Consider the following 18172-nt stretch of genomic DNA (forward strand, 5'->3'; position numbering starts at 1 on the left):
CTCACCCTCTTTTCCTGGAATGAGCAAGACTTCTCCTCATCCTTGCATTCCATCCCACCAGCCTCCACATTCAACAGGTCATGTAATGCAAATTTCCACCAGCTTCAATGAGATTCCATCAACAAACATCCCTTCTCAATTTCCTGACCCATTCTTCCACAAGTACCTCCCGCACTCACCATTCCAACTACTCCACTTCTCACAGCAGTTTTCTCATGGAGATTCACCTCTTCCCACCATGCAGGGACTCAAAATGATCTTTCAAATGAAGCAGCAATTCACTTACACTTCTTCCAAAACTGGTGTACTGCAATGTTCACAACGTGATCACTTAGAAGCATAGAACACTACAGCACAGAAAACAGGCCATTCGGTCCTTCTAGTCTGTGCCGAAACAGTATTCCGCTAGTGCCATTTCCCTGCACCGAGTCCGTAACCCTCCAGACCCCTCCCATCCATGTATCTACCCAATTTATTCTTAAAAGTTAAGAGTGAGCCCGCATTCACTACATCAGATGGGAGCCAGTTCCACACTCCCACCACTGAGTGAAGTTCCCCCTAATGTTCCCCCTAAACTTTTCCCGTCCCCCTAAAGCCATGTCCCCTCAGACTTCTCTCCTAATCTAGGAGAAAAGAGCCTAATCGCATTACCTCTGTCTATACCCCTCAATTTTGTAAACCACTATCAAATCTCCCCTCATTCTTCTGCGCTCCAAGGAATAAAGTCCTAACCTGTTCAGTCTTTCCCTGTAACTCAACTCCTGAAGACCCGGCAACATTCTAGTAAATCTTCTCTGCACTTTCAATCTTGCAAATATCCTTCCTATAGTTAGGTGACCAGAACTGCACACAACACTCCAAATTTGGCCTCACCAATGTCTTATACAACCTCACCATAACATCCCAACTCCTATACTCAATACTCTGAATTAAGAATGACAGGATACCAAATGCCGCCTTTACAACCCTGTCTACCTGCGACGCCACTTTCAGGGAATTATGTATCTGAACTCCCAGATCCCTTTGTTCCTCTGCACTCCTCCGTGCTCCACCACTTACTGTATATGTCCTACCTTGATTTGTCCTTCCAAAATACAACACTTTCTGTACTGGAGAAACCAAACAGTCTGGGTAACTGTTTTGTGGTGTACCTGCATTTAGTCGGCAGGCATGACCCTCAGTTTCCTGATGTCTGCCACTAATTATCCATCCCATTCTGACCTGTCAGTTTTGTGGCTTCCCCTACTATCATATGGCTCAATGCAAGCTCGACAATTAATACCTCATCTGTCTGGGCACACTGCAGCCTTCGGGACTTGATTTCAAATTCAACAACTTTTAGTTACCTCACTTCCTGCCAGCATCAAAAAGTGACCCACTTCTACTGCAAGTCACTCATCTGTGGCTCAGGTCTTCTCCTTCAATCAGCATGATGTGACCTGCAGGGCATGTCTTGCAACCCTATGTTTTGCAATGTTTATGTTTCTTCATTCTCTAACTGTACTCATTGCATAGCTTTTATTCAATTTGTCTCATCAGGGTTCTTTTGTGGCTACAGACAAATGCAATGAACCATAAATGTCAGGAGTTAGATAAAGAAAAAAGTAAAGTCAGTGGCAGCTGCAGAGAACTGAGAAAGGGGATGCTCTGACAGAAGTACAGAAAGAGGTCTAAAATGAATACTTCCCATTTGTACTCACTAAGATGGGTAGTGGTGTTCCAACAAGGATCAGTGCTGGAACCACTGCTGTACATCTATGTTAATGATTTGGGCTTGGAAATCAAAAATGCAACTTCAACATTTATGTACGATTCTAAATTTGGATGGATAGTCAACATTGAGGACTGCAATAAATCACAGGAGAACACAAATAAACCTACAACATAGTAAATGTGAGGTAGTACATTGTACTGGGCAGTATAAAATGGCAACATTACTTGGAAAGTGCAACTCTCAATAGGGTAGAAGAGCAAAGATCTCAGAATAAATAAATTGACCATGAAAAGTTGCACTGCAGTTCATAAGGTAATTTTGAAAAAGGCAAACAAAAGCTCTAAGGTCTATTTATAATTGGAAAGTAGGGATTTTTCTGCCATGACAGTGCAAAGATTTACAAGGCTGATACAGGGAGGGTACTTCAGGGAAGGACAAGAGACGAGTCACTTATCTTGAGGAAAGAAAACCAAGGGGTGACAAATAAAGGGATTTAACATTATGAAAGATGTTGATGCAGTCAATGCAGAGAGAAAGTTACCATTGGTGGACTTCTGGGCTGTTTTACAGTTAAAAAAAATTCCTACACACTGCTCATACGCCTCAGATTTAAAAGATGTAAAGGATTAAATGATCACACTACCTGGGCAAATTATCCTGTGTAATAACTGGAGATGGAGGATAAACACTCTCACTCCCCCCAAGGCAAAAGCTCTTTGTGATCCAAGAAACTCTAAGCTCCACCACTTGCACCTGCAAACAGAAAACACTTAAGGTCATTTTCATCAACTGATGTTTATTTTCAAGTGCATTCACAAATCAGATACTAGAGCCAGTGGTCAAAGAAAATACTCATTTATAAATTCAATAGCTATCAAGAGAAGCATCTTTATCCAGAAAGTAAAAAGGAAAGTGAAAAGTGAAAGTACAAAGGACTGCAGATGCTGGAATCTCAATGAAAAACACTGATGGAAGAACTCAGCAGGCCAGACAGCATTAGTGGAAAGAAGCAGACTGTCAACGTTTCGGGTCAGGACCCTTCTTCAGGACTGGAGATAGGAAAAGGGGAAACCCAATATCCAGGAGGGAAAAGCAGAGCAGTGATAGGTGGACAAAAGAGGGGAGGTGGGGTGGGCATAAGGTGGTGATAGGTAGATGCAGGTAAGAGATAGTGATAGGTGGGTGTAGGGGAGGAGGGGAGAGCAGATCCACTGGGAGATGGGTCAAAGGTAAGGAGAGAGAAAAAAGGGTAGAAAGAAAGAGAGAGGGGCCAGGAAAGGGAAGGAGAGAAGCAGCATGGTGTTGGGGTCAGGGTTTGGGGGGTGCAGGGATTAAAGTGGGAGAATTCAATATTCATGCCATTAGGCTGCGAGGTTCCAAGACAGAAAATGAGGTGCTGTTCCTTCAGTTTGTGCTTGGAATTCTCCTGGCAGTGGAGGCAGCCGAGGACAGACATCTGATAGTGTGGGAGGGGGAGTTGAAGTGACTGGCAATGGGGAGATGAAGATCGCAGTTATGGATAGAGTGCAGGTGTTCTGTGAAATGATCACCTAGTCTGCATTCGGTCTTGCCAATGTGAAGGAGGCCACACTTGGAGTAGATGATATGAAGGGAAGTGCAGGTGAATTTGTCTCACCTGAAAGGACTGTTTGGGTCTCTGGAATGGAGGTGATGTCGAGGCAGGTGTTGCACCTGTGGCGGGGGCAGTGAAAGTTCCCGGGGTGGGAGCGAACTAGGGAGTCGTGGAGAGAGTGATCCTTGCGAAAGACAAAGGGGTAGGGAGGGGAAGATATACCATAGAACCATACAGCACAAAACAGGCCCTTCGGCCCACCGTGTCGTGCCGTCCATCAGACCACCCTCACACTACCTAACCCCTTCCTCCCGCGTATCCCTCTATCTCACGTTCCTCCATATGCCTATCCAACAAGCTCTTGAACCTGTTCAATGTATCTGCCTCCACCACCACCCCAGGCAGTGCATTCCATGCACCAACCACTCTTTGGGTGAAAAACCTCCCTCTGACATCTCCCCTGAACCTCCCACCCATAACCTTAAAGCCATGACCTCTCGTCTTGAGCATTGGTGCCCTGGGAAGGAGGCGCTGACTGTCTACTCTATCTATTCCTCTCAATATTTTATATACCTCTATCATGTCTCCTCTCATCCTCCTCCTTTCCAGTGAATAAAGCCCGAGCACCTTAAGCCTCTCCTCATATTCAATACCCTCCAATCCAGGCAGCATCCTGGTAAATCTCCTCTGCACCCTCTCCAATGCCTCCACATCCTTCCTATAATGAGGCGACCAGAACTGAACACGGTACTCTAAATGTGGCCTAACTAGAGTTTTGTAAAGCTGCATCATAACCTCGCGGCTCTTAAACTCAATCCCGCGACTTATGAAAGCCAACATCCCATTGGCCTTCTTAACTGCTCTTTCCACCTGTGAGGCAACTTTCAATAAACTGTGAATATGAACCCCCAGATCCCTCTGCTCCTCCACACTGCCAAGTACCTTGCCGTTTACCCTGTACTCTGCCTTGGAGTTTCTCCTTCCAAAGTGTACCACCTCACACTTCTCCGGATTGAACTCCATCTGCCACTTGTCAGCCCAGCTCTGCATCCTATCAATATCCCTCTAAGCTCCGACAGCCCTCCACACTATCCACAACACCACCTATCTTAGTGTCGTCCGCAAACTTACTAACCCAGCCCTCCACCCCCTCATCTAAGTCATCTATAAATATCACAAAAAGTAGAGGTCCCAGAACCAATCCCTGCGGGACACCACTAGTCACTGCCTTCCAATCCGAGGGCACTCCTTCCACCACAACCCTCTGCTTTCTACATGCAAGCCAATTCCTAATCCACACAGCCAAGCTTCCTTGGATCCCTCGGCCTCTGACCTTCTGAAGAAGCCTACCATGAGGAACCTTATCAAATGCCTTACTAAAATCCATGTAAACCACATCCACCACACTGCCCTCATCAATCTTCCTGGTCGCCTCCTCAAAGAACTCTATCAGGCTTGTGAGGCAAGATCTTCCCTTCACAAAGCCATGCTGGCTGTCCCTAATCAGTCCATGATTCTCTAGGTGTTCATAAATCCTATCCCTTAGAATCCTTTCTAACAGCTTACCCACCACAGACGTGAGACTCACCGGTCTATAATTCCCTGGCCTATCCCTATTACCTTTTTTGAACAAGGGGACCACATTCGCAATCCTCCAATCCTCCGGCACCACCCCCGTAGACAACGAGGACTCAAAGATCCTTACCAGCGGTTCAGCAATCTCCTCCCTAGCCTCTTGAAGCAGCCTGGGGAAAATCCCGTCAGGCCCCGGAGATTTATCTGTCTTAATATTATTTAACTTCAACACATCCTCTCTTGATATCAACAACCTCGAGAACATTACCCCTACCAGCACTCCCTTCCGCATCATCAAGACCCCTCTCCCTGGTGAATACCGAAGAGAAGTACTCATTGAGAACTTCTCCCACTTCCGCCGCCTCCAGGCAAATTCTCCCACCTTTGTCCTTAATCGGACCTACCTTCACCCTAGCCATCCTCCTACCCTTCACGTACTTGAAAAAGGCCTTGAGATTTTCCTTAACCCTACTAGCCAAAGCCTTTTCATGTCCCCTTCTAGCTCTCCTCAGCCCTTTCTTAAGTTCCTTCCTCGCTACCCTATATTCCTCACGGGCCCTGTCTGAACCTTGCTGCTTATACCTCACGTATGTTACCTTCTTCTCCCTAACAAGTCGTTCCACCTCTCTCGTCACCCACGGTTCCTTCACCCTGCCATTCCTTCTCTGCCTCACCAGGACATATTTATCCCTAACATCCTGCACAAGATCCCTGAATATCGACCACATCCCCATGGTACATTTTCCTTCAAAAAGGACATCCCAATTTACACTCCCAAGTTCTCTCCTTATAGCCTCGTAGTTAGCCCTTCCCCAATTGAAAAACCTCGTCCTCTCTGCACCTGTCCCTGTCCACGACAATTTTAAAGGTTATGGAGCAATGGTCACTGTCCCCCAAATGCTCACCCACCAATAGATCCTTCACCTGTCCCGGTTCATTTCCTAAAACTAGATCTAACATGGCATTCCCTCTAGTCGGCCTGTCAACATACTGTGTCAGGAATCCCTCCTGGACACATTTAACAAATTCTGTCCCATCTAAACCTTTGGCACTAAGCAGGTTCCAGTCTATATTTGGGAAGTTGAAGTCTCCCATTATAACAACCCTGTTATTTCTGATTCTCTCCAAACACTGCCTGCCAATCTGCTCCTCTATATCTCTACTGCTACCAGGGGGCCTATAGAATACTCCTAGTAGAGTAACTGCTCCTTTCTTGTTCCTTAACTCCACCCATACGGACTCTAGAGATGATCCTTCTACAACATCCATCTTTTCCACAGCCGTAACAGTGTTCCTGACCAGTATCGCCACCCCTCCACCTCTTCTCCCCCTTCCCTATCCCTCTTAAAACACCGAAAACCAGGAATATTCAATATCCACTCCTCTCCTGACGTCAGCCACGTCTCAGTAATAGCCACGATATCAGAGTCCCCCATACTTATCCAAGCCCTCAAGTTCATCCCCCTTATTCCTGACACTTCTTGCATTTAAGTAAACACACTTCAGTCCATCTACCTTACTACTTTTACAGCCTGTATTCTGCTTCTCCTTCCCCAAAGCCTCTCTACCTGTTTGATCTAACTTTTCCCCATTCCCTTCTTCCTCTGACCTACTCCTCCAGTTCCCTTCCCCCTCACAAACTAGTTTAAACCCTCCTGTACCACCCTAGCAAATCTCGCCGCAAGGATATTGGCCCCCTTCTGGTTCGGGTGTAACCCGTCCTCTCTGTACAGGTCCCACCTTCCTGAGAAGAGATGCCAATGATCCAGAAATCTAAAACCCTCCCTCCTGCACCAACTTCTCAGCCACACATTTATCTGCCACCTCCTCCTATTCCTACCTTCACTATCACGTGGCACTGGCAGCAATCCCGAGATTGCTACCCTTGAGGTCCTGTTCCTCAATCTTCTGCCTAGCTCCCTGAACTCACTCTTCAGGACCTCATCCCCCTTCCTACCTATGTCATTGGTGCCAATATGGACCACAACTTCTGGCTGCTCTCCCTCCCACTCAAGAATTCTGTGGACCCGATCAGTGACATCCCGGACCCTGGCACCTGGGAGGCAACATACCATCCGGGATTCATGCTCACTGCCACAGAACCTCCTGTCTGTTTCCCTGACTATCGAGTCCCCTATCACTACCGCATGTCTCTTTCCCACCCTTCCCTTCTGGGCAGCAGTACCAGTCCCAGTGCCAGAGACCTGGTAACTGCAGCTAGGCCCCTGCAGGTCGTCCCCCTCAACAGCTTCCAAGGCAGAAAACTTGTTACTGACGGGAACAGCCTCCGGGGCTCTCTGTCCTGTCTGCCTGCCTGACTTCTTCTTCCTCTTCCCTCCCCTGACCGTCACCATTCTATCTGCCTCCTGAACCTCAGATGTACCTACCCTAAGAGGGATGACTGTCACCTGATGCACCGTGTCTACATGCTTGGTAGTCGGGTCCTGTTGGAGATGGCAGAAAGTGACGTGTTGGATATGTAGGCTGGTAGGATGAAATGTGAGGATAAGGGGGACCCTATCCCTGTTGGGTCTGGGAGAGGTGGAGGTGAGAGCAGAGGTGCGGGAAATGGCAGAGATATGGGTGCAAGCTCTCTCGACCACAGTTAGAAAAGTTGGACGTCTTGGATGCCCTGGAGTTGAAAGCCTTACCACGGGAGCAGATGCAGCAGAGGAAGATAAGGTTGTGTGTGCCAGAGGACTCAAAAGCTATGGAAGAGTTGGAGGGCATGTGATATGTCATGGACTTAGGTGGGAAGGAATTGGACTGGGGGCAGGATAGTATCCAAATACAAGGGTATGAGCTCCGTGGGGCAAGAGCATGCAGATCACAAGATTGGCTCATCTTGTGGATTTTGGGGAGATAGAAAGAAACGGGCAGTCCTAGGTTGCAGGACTATGTTGGTGCCTGTGGTGGGGAGATCTCCCAAGGTGATGAGGTCAGTGATGGTGCAGACGATAATGTCCTGATAGTCCTTGGTGGGGTCACAGGGAGTGTCCAAGAGTTGACACCTGGCCTCTGCAACATAGAAGTCAGTACATCAGACTACCACGTCACCACCTTTGTCGGCTGGTTTGGTGACAATGTCAGGGTTGGTGCAGAGGGAGTGGAGAGCAGAGCGTTCAGAAGGGGCAAGGTTGGAGTGGGTGACGGGAGCAGAAAAGTCAAGATGGCTGATGTCGCACCAACAGTTGGCTATGAATAGGTCCAGGGAGGAAGAAGGCCTGGTGGGAAAGTCCAGGTGGAAGAGGGCTGTAGGTGAGAGAACAGGTCATCAGAACCCACTTGGAGGCAGAGTTTCCCACCGCCGCATGGTCCTCTGGCCCACCCTGCACCGCTCTCTGCTCGTCCCACCCCCCTTCCTGCCTGGGAAAGGACTTCTTACTGAAGGAGGAGGCACGGAGGCGGCAGAAGAGCTCTGTATTGTACCAGACTCAGAATTCATTGAGGTGGGGGCATAGAGGTGTGAAGGTGAGGCCTTTGCTGAGAACAGACTGCTCAGCCTCAGGCTGGGCAGGGGGAGGGTCAGGGGGGATGGTAAAGACTCGGCAGGGGTTAGAGTTGGGGCTAGGAGAAAGGGTGGGGGTAGGGGTACAGGGGGCTGGGCTGGTGAGAGGGGCTGGGCTGGTGAGCTGGTGGAGGTGCAAGGCAGGATGCAGAATTAGAAGTAGGATGGGGGAAGAAATAGGGCAGAGGCAACAGAAGGAGAAACCTGGAGAAAGGGAGGCCCCAGGCAGGAAGGGGGGGTGGGAGGAGCAGAGAGTGGTGCAGGGTGGGTCGGAGGACCATGAGGCAGCAGGAAACTCCAACTCTGGGCGGGCGGGCCAGCCGACTGCCAGAAAGCGATTTACCCAGAAAGTGATTAGAATGTGGTGCCAATCAACTGAACTCTGACAACTTGCACTCATTTCTCAATCACATTTTACTCACTTGTGCACAAGAACAGTCCAGCCCGTCACCAAACTGCTCTAAAACTTCTGCTCAGAATTGTCAATTTTATACAGCCATGACCTTGCATTGAAACACATCCTTTGCATTATAAAGAAAAAAGAACTTACCTCTTCAACAACTGCTTTAAACTTGCTCTTTTTGCTCAGTACAGGTCGGACACCAGATAACCATTGCACATTGGAGAAAACTTTAGCTGCTCCAAACAACATCTGTCCTGGATAAAACCCATAGGATTCATCAAAGAATTGCCCCTATAAGCAAAGATACAGATGGCTGTAATTAACATTGATCCCCTCTAGTGCACAAACCCACTACAAAGTATGTGCAAACTGTTACCCACTCAGTGCGGAATATGAAGAATGAGTGAATGAATAAAAGTGCCATCAAAAATAATACTCACGTTGCAAATCAGTTTTCACACACCCTTCTATCGAGAAAAGATAGATTTAAGTTGGCTTAAGTTCATATTTATTGAAAAATCCAACGATATATTAACACTCACTTAGGAGTGAGTGATGCAAAAGAGCACTACAGCACAGTACAGGCCCTTTGGCCCACAATGTTGTGCCGACATTTTATCCTGCTCTAATGACTATTTAAACCCTTCCCTCCCATTTCTGTATCATTCATATGGCTAAGAGTCTCCTCAATGTCCCCAATGTATCTCCCCCCCCCACAACCTGCCAGCAGTGCATTCCACGCACCCACCACTGTGTAAAGAAACTTACCTCTGGCATCCCCCTTATAAATTTCACCCATTACCTAAAAATTACGCCCCTCGTGTTAGCCATTTTCACGCTGGGAAAAAGACTGACTGTCCACTCAATCTATGCCTCTTATCTTGCAGACCTCCATCAAGTCACCTCTCATCTTCCTCCTCTCCAAAGGAGAAAGCCCTAGCTCGCTAAACCTATCCTAAAACAGGCTTTGCAATCCAGGCAGCATCCTGGTAAATCTCCTCCGCACCCTCTCTAAAGTTTCCACATCCTTCCAATAATGAGGCGACCAGAACTGAACACAATACTCCAAGTGTGGTCTAACCAGAGTTCTATAGAGCTGCAACATTACCTCGCGGCTCTTGAACTCAGTACCCCAACTAATGAAGGCCAACACACCGTACGCCTTCTTAACAACCCTATCAACCTGCGTGGCAACTTTGAGGTGTCTATGGATATGGACCCCAAGATCCCTCTGTTCCGCCACACTAAGATTCCTGCCACTAACATTGCATTCTGCCTTCAAATTCAATCTTCCAAAGTGTATCACTTCACTTTTCCAGATTGAACTCCATCTGTCACTTCTCAGCCCAGGTCTGCATCCCATCAATGTCCTGCTGTAATCGACAGCAACCTTCTACACTACCCACAACACCACCAACCTTCGTATCATCAGCAGACTTACTAACCCACCCTTCCACATCCTCATTCAAATCATTTATAAAAATGACAAGGAGCAGGAGTCCAGAACAGATCCCTGCGGAACAACACTAGTCACCGACACCCCAGGCAGAATACGCTCCATATACCACTGTCTCCTACAGGCGAGCCGATTCTGAATCCACACAGCCATGTTTCCCTGGATGCCATGCCTCCTGACTATCTGAATGAGCCTTCCATGAGGAACCTTATCAAATGCCTTACTGAAATCCATGTACACCACATCCACTGCTCTACCTTCATCAATGTGCTTTGTCACATCCTCAAAGAATTCAATCAGACTCATGAAGCACGACCTGCCCCTCAAAGCTATGCTGACTGTCCCTAATCAGCCTTTGCTTCTCCAAAATGCCCATAGATCCTGTCTGAGAATCTTTTCCAGTAACTTGCCCACCACCAAAGACTCACTGGTCTGTCGTTCCCAGGGTTATCCCTACTCCCTTTCTTAAAGGAAGGAATCGTTGCCACCCTCCAATCATCCGGCACTACTCGTTCGCCAAAGGCGCAGCAATCTCTTCCCTCACTTCCCATAATAACCTTGTATATATCCCATTCGGCCCCGGCAACTTATCTATCCTAATGTTTTTCAAAAGTTCCAGCACATCCTTTTCCCTCACGTTGACATGCACTAGCGTATCAGCCTGTTGTACGCCATCCTCACAAATGTCAATGTCTCTCTCTCTGGTGAATACTGAAGCGAAGTATTCATTATGGACCTCCCCCATCTCTCCTGACTCCAGACACGTTTCCTCTTATCCTTGATCAGTCCTACCCTCACAATGGAAAGCAGTGCTCGGGATTAAACAGCACAGCCACCAATTCAAGCTCAGAAATTCAATGTATTGAAAAATAATAATTTCTCTAGTGGTCTTTAATGTGTATTTATGCACAGTTCATCAACAACCAACACTTCTTTGAACTATAAATAAGCCTCAATCATTCAATGGAATTGGAAAAGGCAAGAAAAGCTTGACAGTAGGAGAATCAGTGCTGGGTTCACTGTTCATCATTTATATTAACGATTTAGATGAGAATGTATGTGATGTGATTCGTAAGTTTGCAGATGACACTAAACCTTGTGGTATAATGAACAATGAAAGAGTAATTTAAGATTACAACAAGATCTTGATCAGCTAGGCCAGTGGGTTGAAAAATGGCAGATGGAATTTAATTCTGATGAATGTGAGGTGTTGAATTTTGCAGACAAACCAGGGCAGGTCTTGCACAGTAAATGGTAGGGCCTTGGAGTGTTCTGAAACAGACCTGCTCTTGGACAGGTCCTTGAAAAAGGCACTTGAACAGACACATGGATGGGAAATGTTTAGAGGGATATGGGCCAAATGCAGGCAAATGGGACTGGCTTAGATGGGACACTTGGTCAGTATGCACCAGTTGGGCCAAAGGGCCAGTTTCCGTGCTGTGTGACTAAGCTATGGGTGCAGATACAGAGAGACCTAGGGGTTCAGGGATGCTTGAAAGTGGTGACATGGATAGACAGAATGATGGAGGCAGCATCTGACACACTTGCCTTCACTGGTCAGAATGTTGAGTGTAGGAGTTGGGCTGTACAAAGTGTGTACAGTTCTGGTTGCCCACCTACAGGAAGGATGTTATTAAGCTAGAAAGGGTGCAATAACAATTTGAGGATGTTACTGGAATTGGAGGGATAGGATTGGTCCTCGAGTTGAGATTCTAACTTGGAGTAAGGCCAATTTTGATAGCTTCAGAAGGCATCTGGAAGGCGTGGATTGGGATAGCCTGTTTTCCGGCAAAGAGACGCTTGGTAAGTAGGAGGCTTTCAAAAGTGAGGTATTGAGAGTACAATATTTGTATGTTCCTGTTAGAATAAAACGCAAGGCTAACAGGTTTAAAGAACCTTGGTTAGAGGGATATTGAGGCCCTGGTAAAGAAAAATAGTGGCACACATCAGGTATGGGCATAGAACATAACAGCACGGTACAGGCCCTTCAGCCCATGTTGTGCTGACTTTTAACCTACTCTTAGATCAATCTAACCATTCCCTCCCACATACCCCTCCATTTTTCTATCATCCATGTGCCTAAGAATCTCTTAAATGTCCCTAATGTATCTACCTCTACCAGCACCCCTGGCAGTATGTTCCATGCACCCACCACTCTCCGTGGGAAAAACAGTTTAACTCTGATATCCCTCCTGTACTTTCCTCCAATCACATTAAAATTATGCCCCCTCGTGTTAGCCATTTTCACCCAGGGAAAAAAAGTCTCTGGCTGGCCAGTCAATCGATACCTCTTACCATCTTGTATACCTCTCAGGTCACCTCTCATCCTCCTTCACTCCAAAGAGGAAAGCCCTAGTTGGCTCAACCTATCCTCAAGACATGCTCTCCAATCCAGGAAGCATCCTGGTAAATCTCCTCTGTGCCCTTTCTAAAGCTTCCACATCCTTCCTATAGTTTGGCGATCAGAACCGAGGATAGGTTGAGTGAGCTGAAAAATTATAGACCAGTGAGTCTTACGTCAGTGGTTGGTAAGTTGATGGAGAAGATCCTGAGAGGCAGGATTTATGAACATTTGGAGAGGTATAATATGATTAGGAATAGTCAGCTCGGCTTTGTCAAGGGCAGGTCCTGCCTTACAAGCCTGATTGAATTTTTTGAGGATGTGACTAAACACATTGACGAAGGAAGAGCAGTAGATGTAGTGTATATGGATTTCAGCAAGGTATTTGATAAGGTACCCCATGAAAGGATTATGGAGAAAGTAAGGAGGCATGGGATCCAAGGAGACATTGCAATGTGGATCCAGAACTGGCTTGCCCACAGAAGGCAGAGGGGTTGCTTGCGGGTCATAATCTATATGGAGGTTGGTGACCAGTGGTGTGCCTCAGGGATCTGCTCTGGGACCCTTACTCTGTGATTTTTATAAACGACCTGGATGAGGAAGTGGAGGGATGGGTTAGTAAGTTTGCAGATGACACAAAGGTTGGAGGTCTTGTGGATAGTGTGGAGGGATGTTAGAGGATACAGCGGGACATAGATAGGATGAAAAAATGGGCTGAGAAATGGCAGATGGAGTTCAACCCAGATAAGTGTGAAGTGGTTCATTTTGGCAGGTCAAATATGATGGCAGAATATAGGATTAATGGTAAGACTCTTGGCAGTGTGGAGGAGAGGGATTTTGGGGTCCAAGTTCATAGCATGCTCAAAGCAGCTGTACAGGTTGACTCTGTGGTTAAGGCAGTATATGGTGCTGTCCTTCATCAATCATGGAATTGAATTTTGGAGCCAAGAGGTAATGTTGCAGCTATATAGGACCCTGGTCAGACCCCACTTGGAATACTGTGCTCAGTTCTGGTCGCCTCACTACAGGAAGGATGTGGAAGCCATAGAAAGGGTGCAGAGATTTACAAGGATGTTACCTGGAATGCGGAGCATGCCTTATGAAAACAGGTTGAGTGAACTTGGCCTTTTCTCCTTGGAGCGACGGAGGATGAGGGGGGACCTGATAGAGGTGCATAAGATGAGAGGCATTGATGGTGTGGATAGTCAGAGGCTTTTTCCCCCAGGGCTGAAATGGTTGCCACAAGAGGACACAGGTTTGAGGTGCTGGGGAGTAGGTACAGAGGAGATGTCGGGGTAAGTTTTTTTTTTACTCAGAGTGTTAAGTGCGTGGAATGGGCTGCTGGCAACGGTGGTGGAGGCAGATACGATAGGGTCTTTTAAGAGACTTTTGGATAGGTACATGGAGCTTAGAAAAAGAGGGGGTTATGGGTAAGCCTAGTAATATCTGAAGTAGGGACACGTTCGGCACAGCCTTGTGGGCTGAAGGGCCTGAATTGTGCTGTAGGTTTTCGATATTTCTATTTGCCACGCTCCAGTTATCTGGTGCTGCTCCTGTGGCCAGTGAGGATGCAAAGATCATCACCAAGGGCTCAAATCTCTTCCCTCGCTTCCCTTAGTATCCCGAGGCACATCCCATCCAGCCCTAGGGACTTATCTATCCTAAAGTTTTTCAAAAATTCCAGCAAATCCTCCTCCTTAACATGGACATGTTCTAGCTAATCAGCCTGTTTTACACAGTCCTCGCAAACGTCAAGGTTTCTCTCACAGGTTAATACAAAGTATTCATTAAGGAGCTCCCCTACCTTCAGGCACATTTCCTCCTTTATCCCTAATCAGTCCTACCTTCACTCTAGTCATTCTCCTGTTCTTCACGAGTGGAATGCCTTGGGGTTTTCCTTGAACCTACTTGCTAAGCCCTTCTCATGCCCCTTGTAGCTCTCCTGTTCTTAAGCTCCTTCCTGATACCTTGTAACTCTCTAGAGCCCCAGGCAGTTAGAATCTAACGAGGTGCTTGAGTACAAGAAATGCAAGAGAACACTTGAGAGAAATCAGAGGGCAGAAAGAGGACACTAGGTTGCTCTAGCAGACAAATTGAAAGAGAATCCCAAGGGTTTCTATAGCTATATTAAGAGCAAAAGGGTAGCAAGGGACAAAATTGGTCATCTTGAAGATCAGCATGGTCATCTATGTATTGAGCCAAAAGAGATGGGGAGATCTTAATTTTCTGCATCCACATTTACTCTGGAGATAGACACAGACTAGAGAACTGAGGCAAAAGAGTAGCAAGGTCATGGACCATATCAGATTACGGAAGAGGTGCTGGCTGTTTTGAGGTGAATGAAGGTGGATAGATTCCCAGGGCCTGACAAGGTGTCCCCTCAGATCTGGTGGGAGGCTAGTGCACGAATTGCAGGGGCCCTGGAAGAGATATTTAAAATATCCTTAGCCACAGGTGAGGTGCCAGAGGACTGGAGGATAGCTAATGTTGTTCAAGAAAAGGCTCTAAGAACAAGCCGAGAAATTACAGGCTGGTGAGCCTGACGTCAGTCGTGGGTAAATTAATGGAAGGCATTCTGAGGGACAGGATATACAAGTTTTTGGATAGACAGGGCCTGATTAGGGATAGTCAACATGACTTTGTGCATGGTAGATCACATCTAACCAATCTTTGAGGAGGTTACCAAGTAGGTGGATGAGGGAAATGCTGCGAACGTTGTCTACATGGACTTTAGCAAGGCCTTTGACAAAGTCCCACATGGGAGGCTGGCCCAGAAGGTTAAATCGCTTGGCATTCAGGATGAAGTAGTCAATTGGATTCAACATTGGCTTAGTGGGAGAAACCAGAGAGCAGTGGTAGATGGTTGTCTCTCTGACTGGAGGACAGTGACTAGTGGTGTGCTGCAGGGATCAGCGCTAGGTCAGTTGTTATCATCTATATTAACGATTTGGATGATAATGTGGTAAACTGGGTCAGCAAATTTGCAGACGACACCCAGATCGGGGCTTAGTTGACAGCAAGGAAGGCTATCAAAGCTCGCAGCGCAATCTTGACCAGCTAGGAAAAGACTGAAAAATGGCAAATGGAATTTAATGCAAACGAGTGTGAGGTGTTGCACTTTGGGAGGATAAACCAGGATAAGACTTGAACTAGAGGGCAAAGGTTTAGGGTGAAAGGTGAAATATTTAAGGGGAATCTGAGGGAACACTTCTCCACTCAAATGGTGGTGCAAGTGTGGAACGAGCTGTCAGAAGTGGTAGATTCAGGTTCAACTGTAACACTCCAGAAGTTTGGATTGGTACATGGATGGGAAGTATTTGAAGGGATATGACTTAGGTGCAGGCAGATGGGACCAGGCAGAAGATCAGGCAGTATGGGTCAAAGGGCCTGTTTCTGTGCTGCAGTACTCTACAACTCCATGGAGGGTTGAGAGGCTGGATAAGCTGGGGTTTTTTTTCCCCCATGAAGCATAGTAGTCTGAGGGGTGACCTTAGAGGTATACAAAATCATGAGGGTCATAGATAAGGTGAATACCTGCAGTCTTTTCCCCAGATTAGGAGAGTCCAAATCTGAAGGGCAGAAGTTTGAAGCGAGAGGAGGAAGATTTAAAAGGGACCCAAAGGGCAACTTTTTCATGCAGAGGGTGGCGAGCATATGGAAAAAGCTGCCAGAGGAAGTGGTAGAGGCAGGTACAAATGTTTAAAAGACATTTGGGCAATTACATGGATAGCAAAGATTAAGATATGGGCCAAACGGGACCAACTCAGTTAAGCAACTTGATTGGCATGGACGAGTTGAGCCCAAGGGCCTGCTTCCATGCTGTATAGCTCAGATTCTAGTGTCAGAATCACTCAGGGCAGCTACACAACAGATTAGATACTGATTGAAGTCATCTCTACATGTTCTTGTCAAATACCCCCTTCCTCATTCAGTGAATTGCATCCAGATCACACTGGATCAAATTCCCAGCCATCTTTCCCTCTTCTGCATGCCTCCACCCACACTGCACCAGGGAATACAGGTCTAACAAGCAGATTGCATTGTAAAGTTGCAGCATAGAAGATGGCCCTCCATCTTGCTGAGCCCATCCCTGCTCACAGCAATCTAATCAACCCCTTCCTTTGTTTTTGAACCCCAGCCCTACAGTTTTCTCCAAAGTGTCTATCAAACGGTACATCACAAGTTGGCTACAGAGTAAAACTCCAAAGTAAAAAATAAAGTCACATTACATTTTTGTACAATGAACAGTTCAAGTACAAAAAGCCGTTCACAATTTAGGTCAAAGCAGAGGTTTGTTATACACCCCAACTACTATTTCTTGGAAAAAAAATCATTCTACTGCACATGATCTTTTCAACATCAGCATTGCTCCACAATTAGTTGCTAAGATACATCTGAATGCAGCCAGACTACACTGGATGCAATTTCTTCCCCTAAACCCCCAGCAACAGCACTATCCCAAACCTTTGGGCTGCACCATCTTTGTTTACCTACACCACCCCTTCCCCCCTCTAACCAAGATCTATCCCTGTATTCTCTGGAGTTTAGAGCCAGTTATACATCATGGAAACAGGCCCTTCAACCCAACTTGTTCATGCTAAACAAGATGTCTGATCTGGTCCCATTTGCCTCATATCCCACTGAACATTTTCTATCCTTTATCTGGCCAACTGTCTCTTAAACATTGTAATTGTACCCAACACCACAGCTTCCTCTGGTAGCTTGCTCCATATACCCACCAGTCGGTGTTGACCCTCAGGTCCCTTTTAAATCTTTCCCCTCACCTTAAATCTATGTCCTCTAGCCTTAGACTCTCCCCTCCTGGGAAAAAGACTGACCAGCCACCATTATGCCCTGCATGATTTCATATACCTCCAAGGTCACCCCTCAGCCTCGTACACTCCAGGGAAAAAGTCCCAACTTATCTAGCCTCTACTTATAACTCAAGCCTCTACTTATAACTCAAGCCTCTCCACATAATGCAAAGATCTCACCAAAACACATTCTCTCTTAAACAGGGCTTGACAGGCTGGATTGTAGCCCCTACTGGTTGTCTAGAACACCAATTACAGTTTTAGAATAAGGGATAGACCTCTCAGGACCAAGGTGAGGAGAAACTTCATGTACACAGTAGTGAAACTTTGGAATTCCCTACCCTAGAGGGCTGTGAAGGCACAGTCATTCATTCTAAACAAACTAATAGATTTCTGGATATTAAAGGAACACAGGGATAGTGCTGGAAAATGACATTAAATTAGATGATCAGCCATGATCTTGGTGAGTGGCAGAACAGACTTGAAGCCAACTGACCGCCTTCTAATTCACTGGTAGGATAACGTACAACAGTACAGCACACGAACAGGCCCTTCAGCCCACCACATGTGCACTGAGCATGATGCCAACCCAAACTAATCCGACCTGCCTCATGGCCCATAACCCTCCATTCCCTGCCTGTTCACATGTCCATCTAAATGCCTCTTAAACGTTGCTATTGTATCTGCTTCTACCACCTCCCCAAGAAGAGCATCCCAGACACCAACCACTCGAAGACTTGCTTCACACATCTCCTTTAAACTTTCACCTCATCAAGTGTCAGTTGTAC

The 18172-nt window shown here is 46.7% G+C and overlaps 1 protein-coding gene across 1 annotated transcript in view; it reads right to left on the minus strand.

The window, feature by feature from the left end:
- The window catches only part of LOC127580004 ((E3-independent) E2 ubiquitin-conjugating enzyme UBE2O), a 132891-nt gene that overhangs the window by 55777 nt on the left and 58942 nt on the right, over positions 1 to 18172 (minus strand). The window contains exons 6-7 of the mRNA XM_052033126.1: positions 8921 to 9064; positions 2358 to 2467 (exon numbers count right to left, since the gene is read on the minus strand). Of these exons, the coding sequence (XP_051889086.1) occupies positions 2358 to 2467; positions 8921 to 9064 (254 nt within the window). The remainder of the gene's footprint in view (positions 1 to 2357; positions 2468 to 8920; positions 9065 to 18172) is intronic.

This window comes from Pristis pectinata, chromosome 18, assembly GCF_009764475.1.
Source record: "Pristis pectinata isolate sPriPec2 chromosome 18, sPriPec2.1.pri, whole genome shotgun sequence".
Taxonomy (NCBI): Eukaryota; Metazoa; Chordata; class Chondrichthyes; order Rhinopristiformes; family Pristidae; genus Pristis; species Pristis pectinata.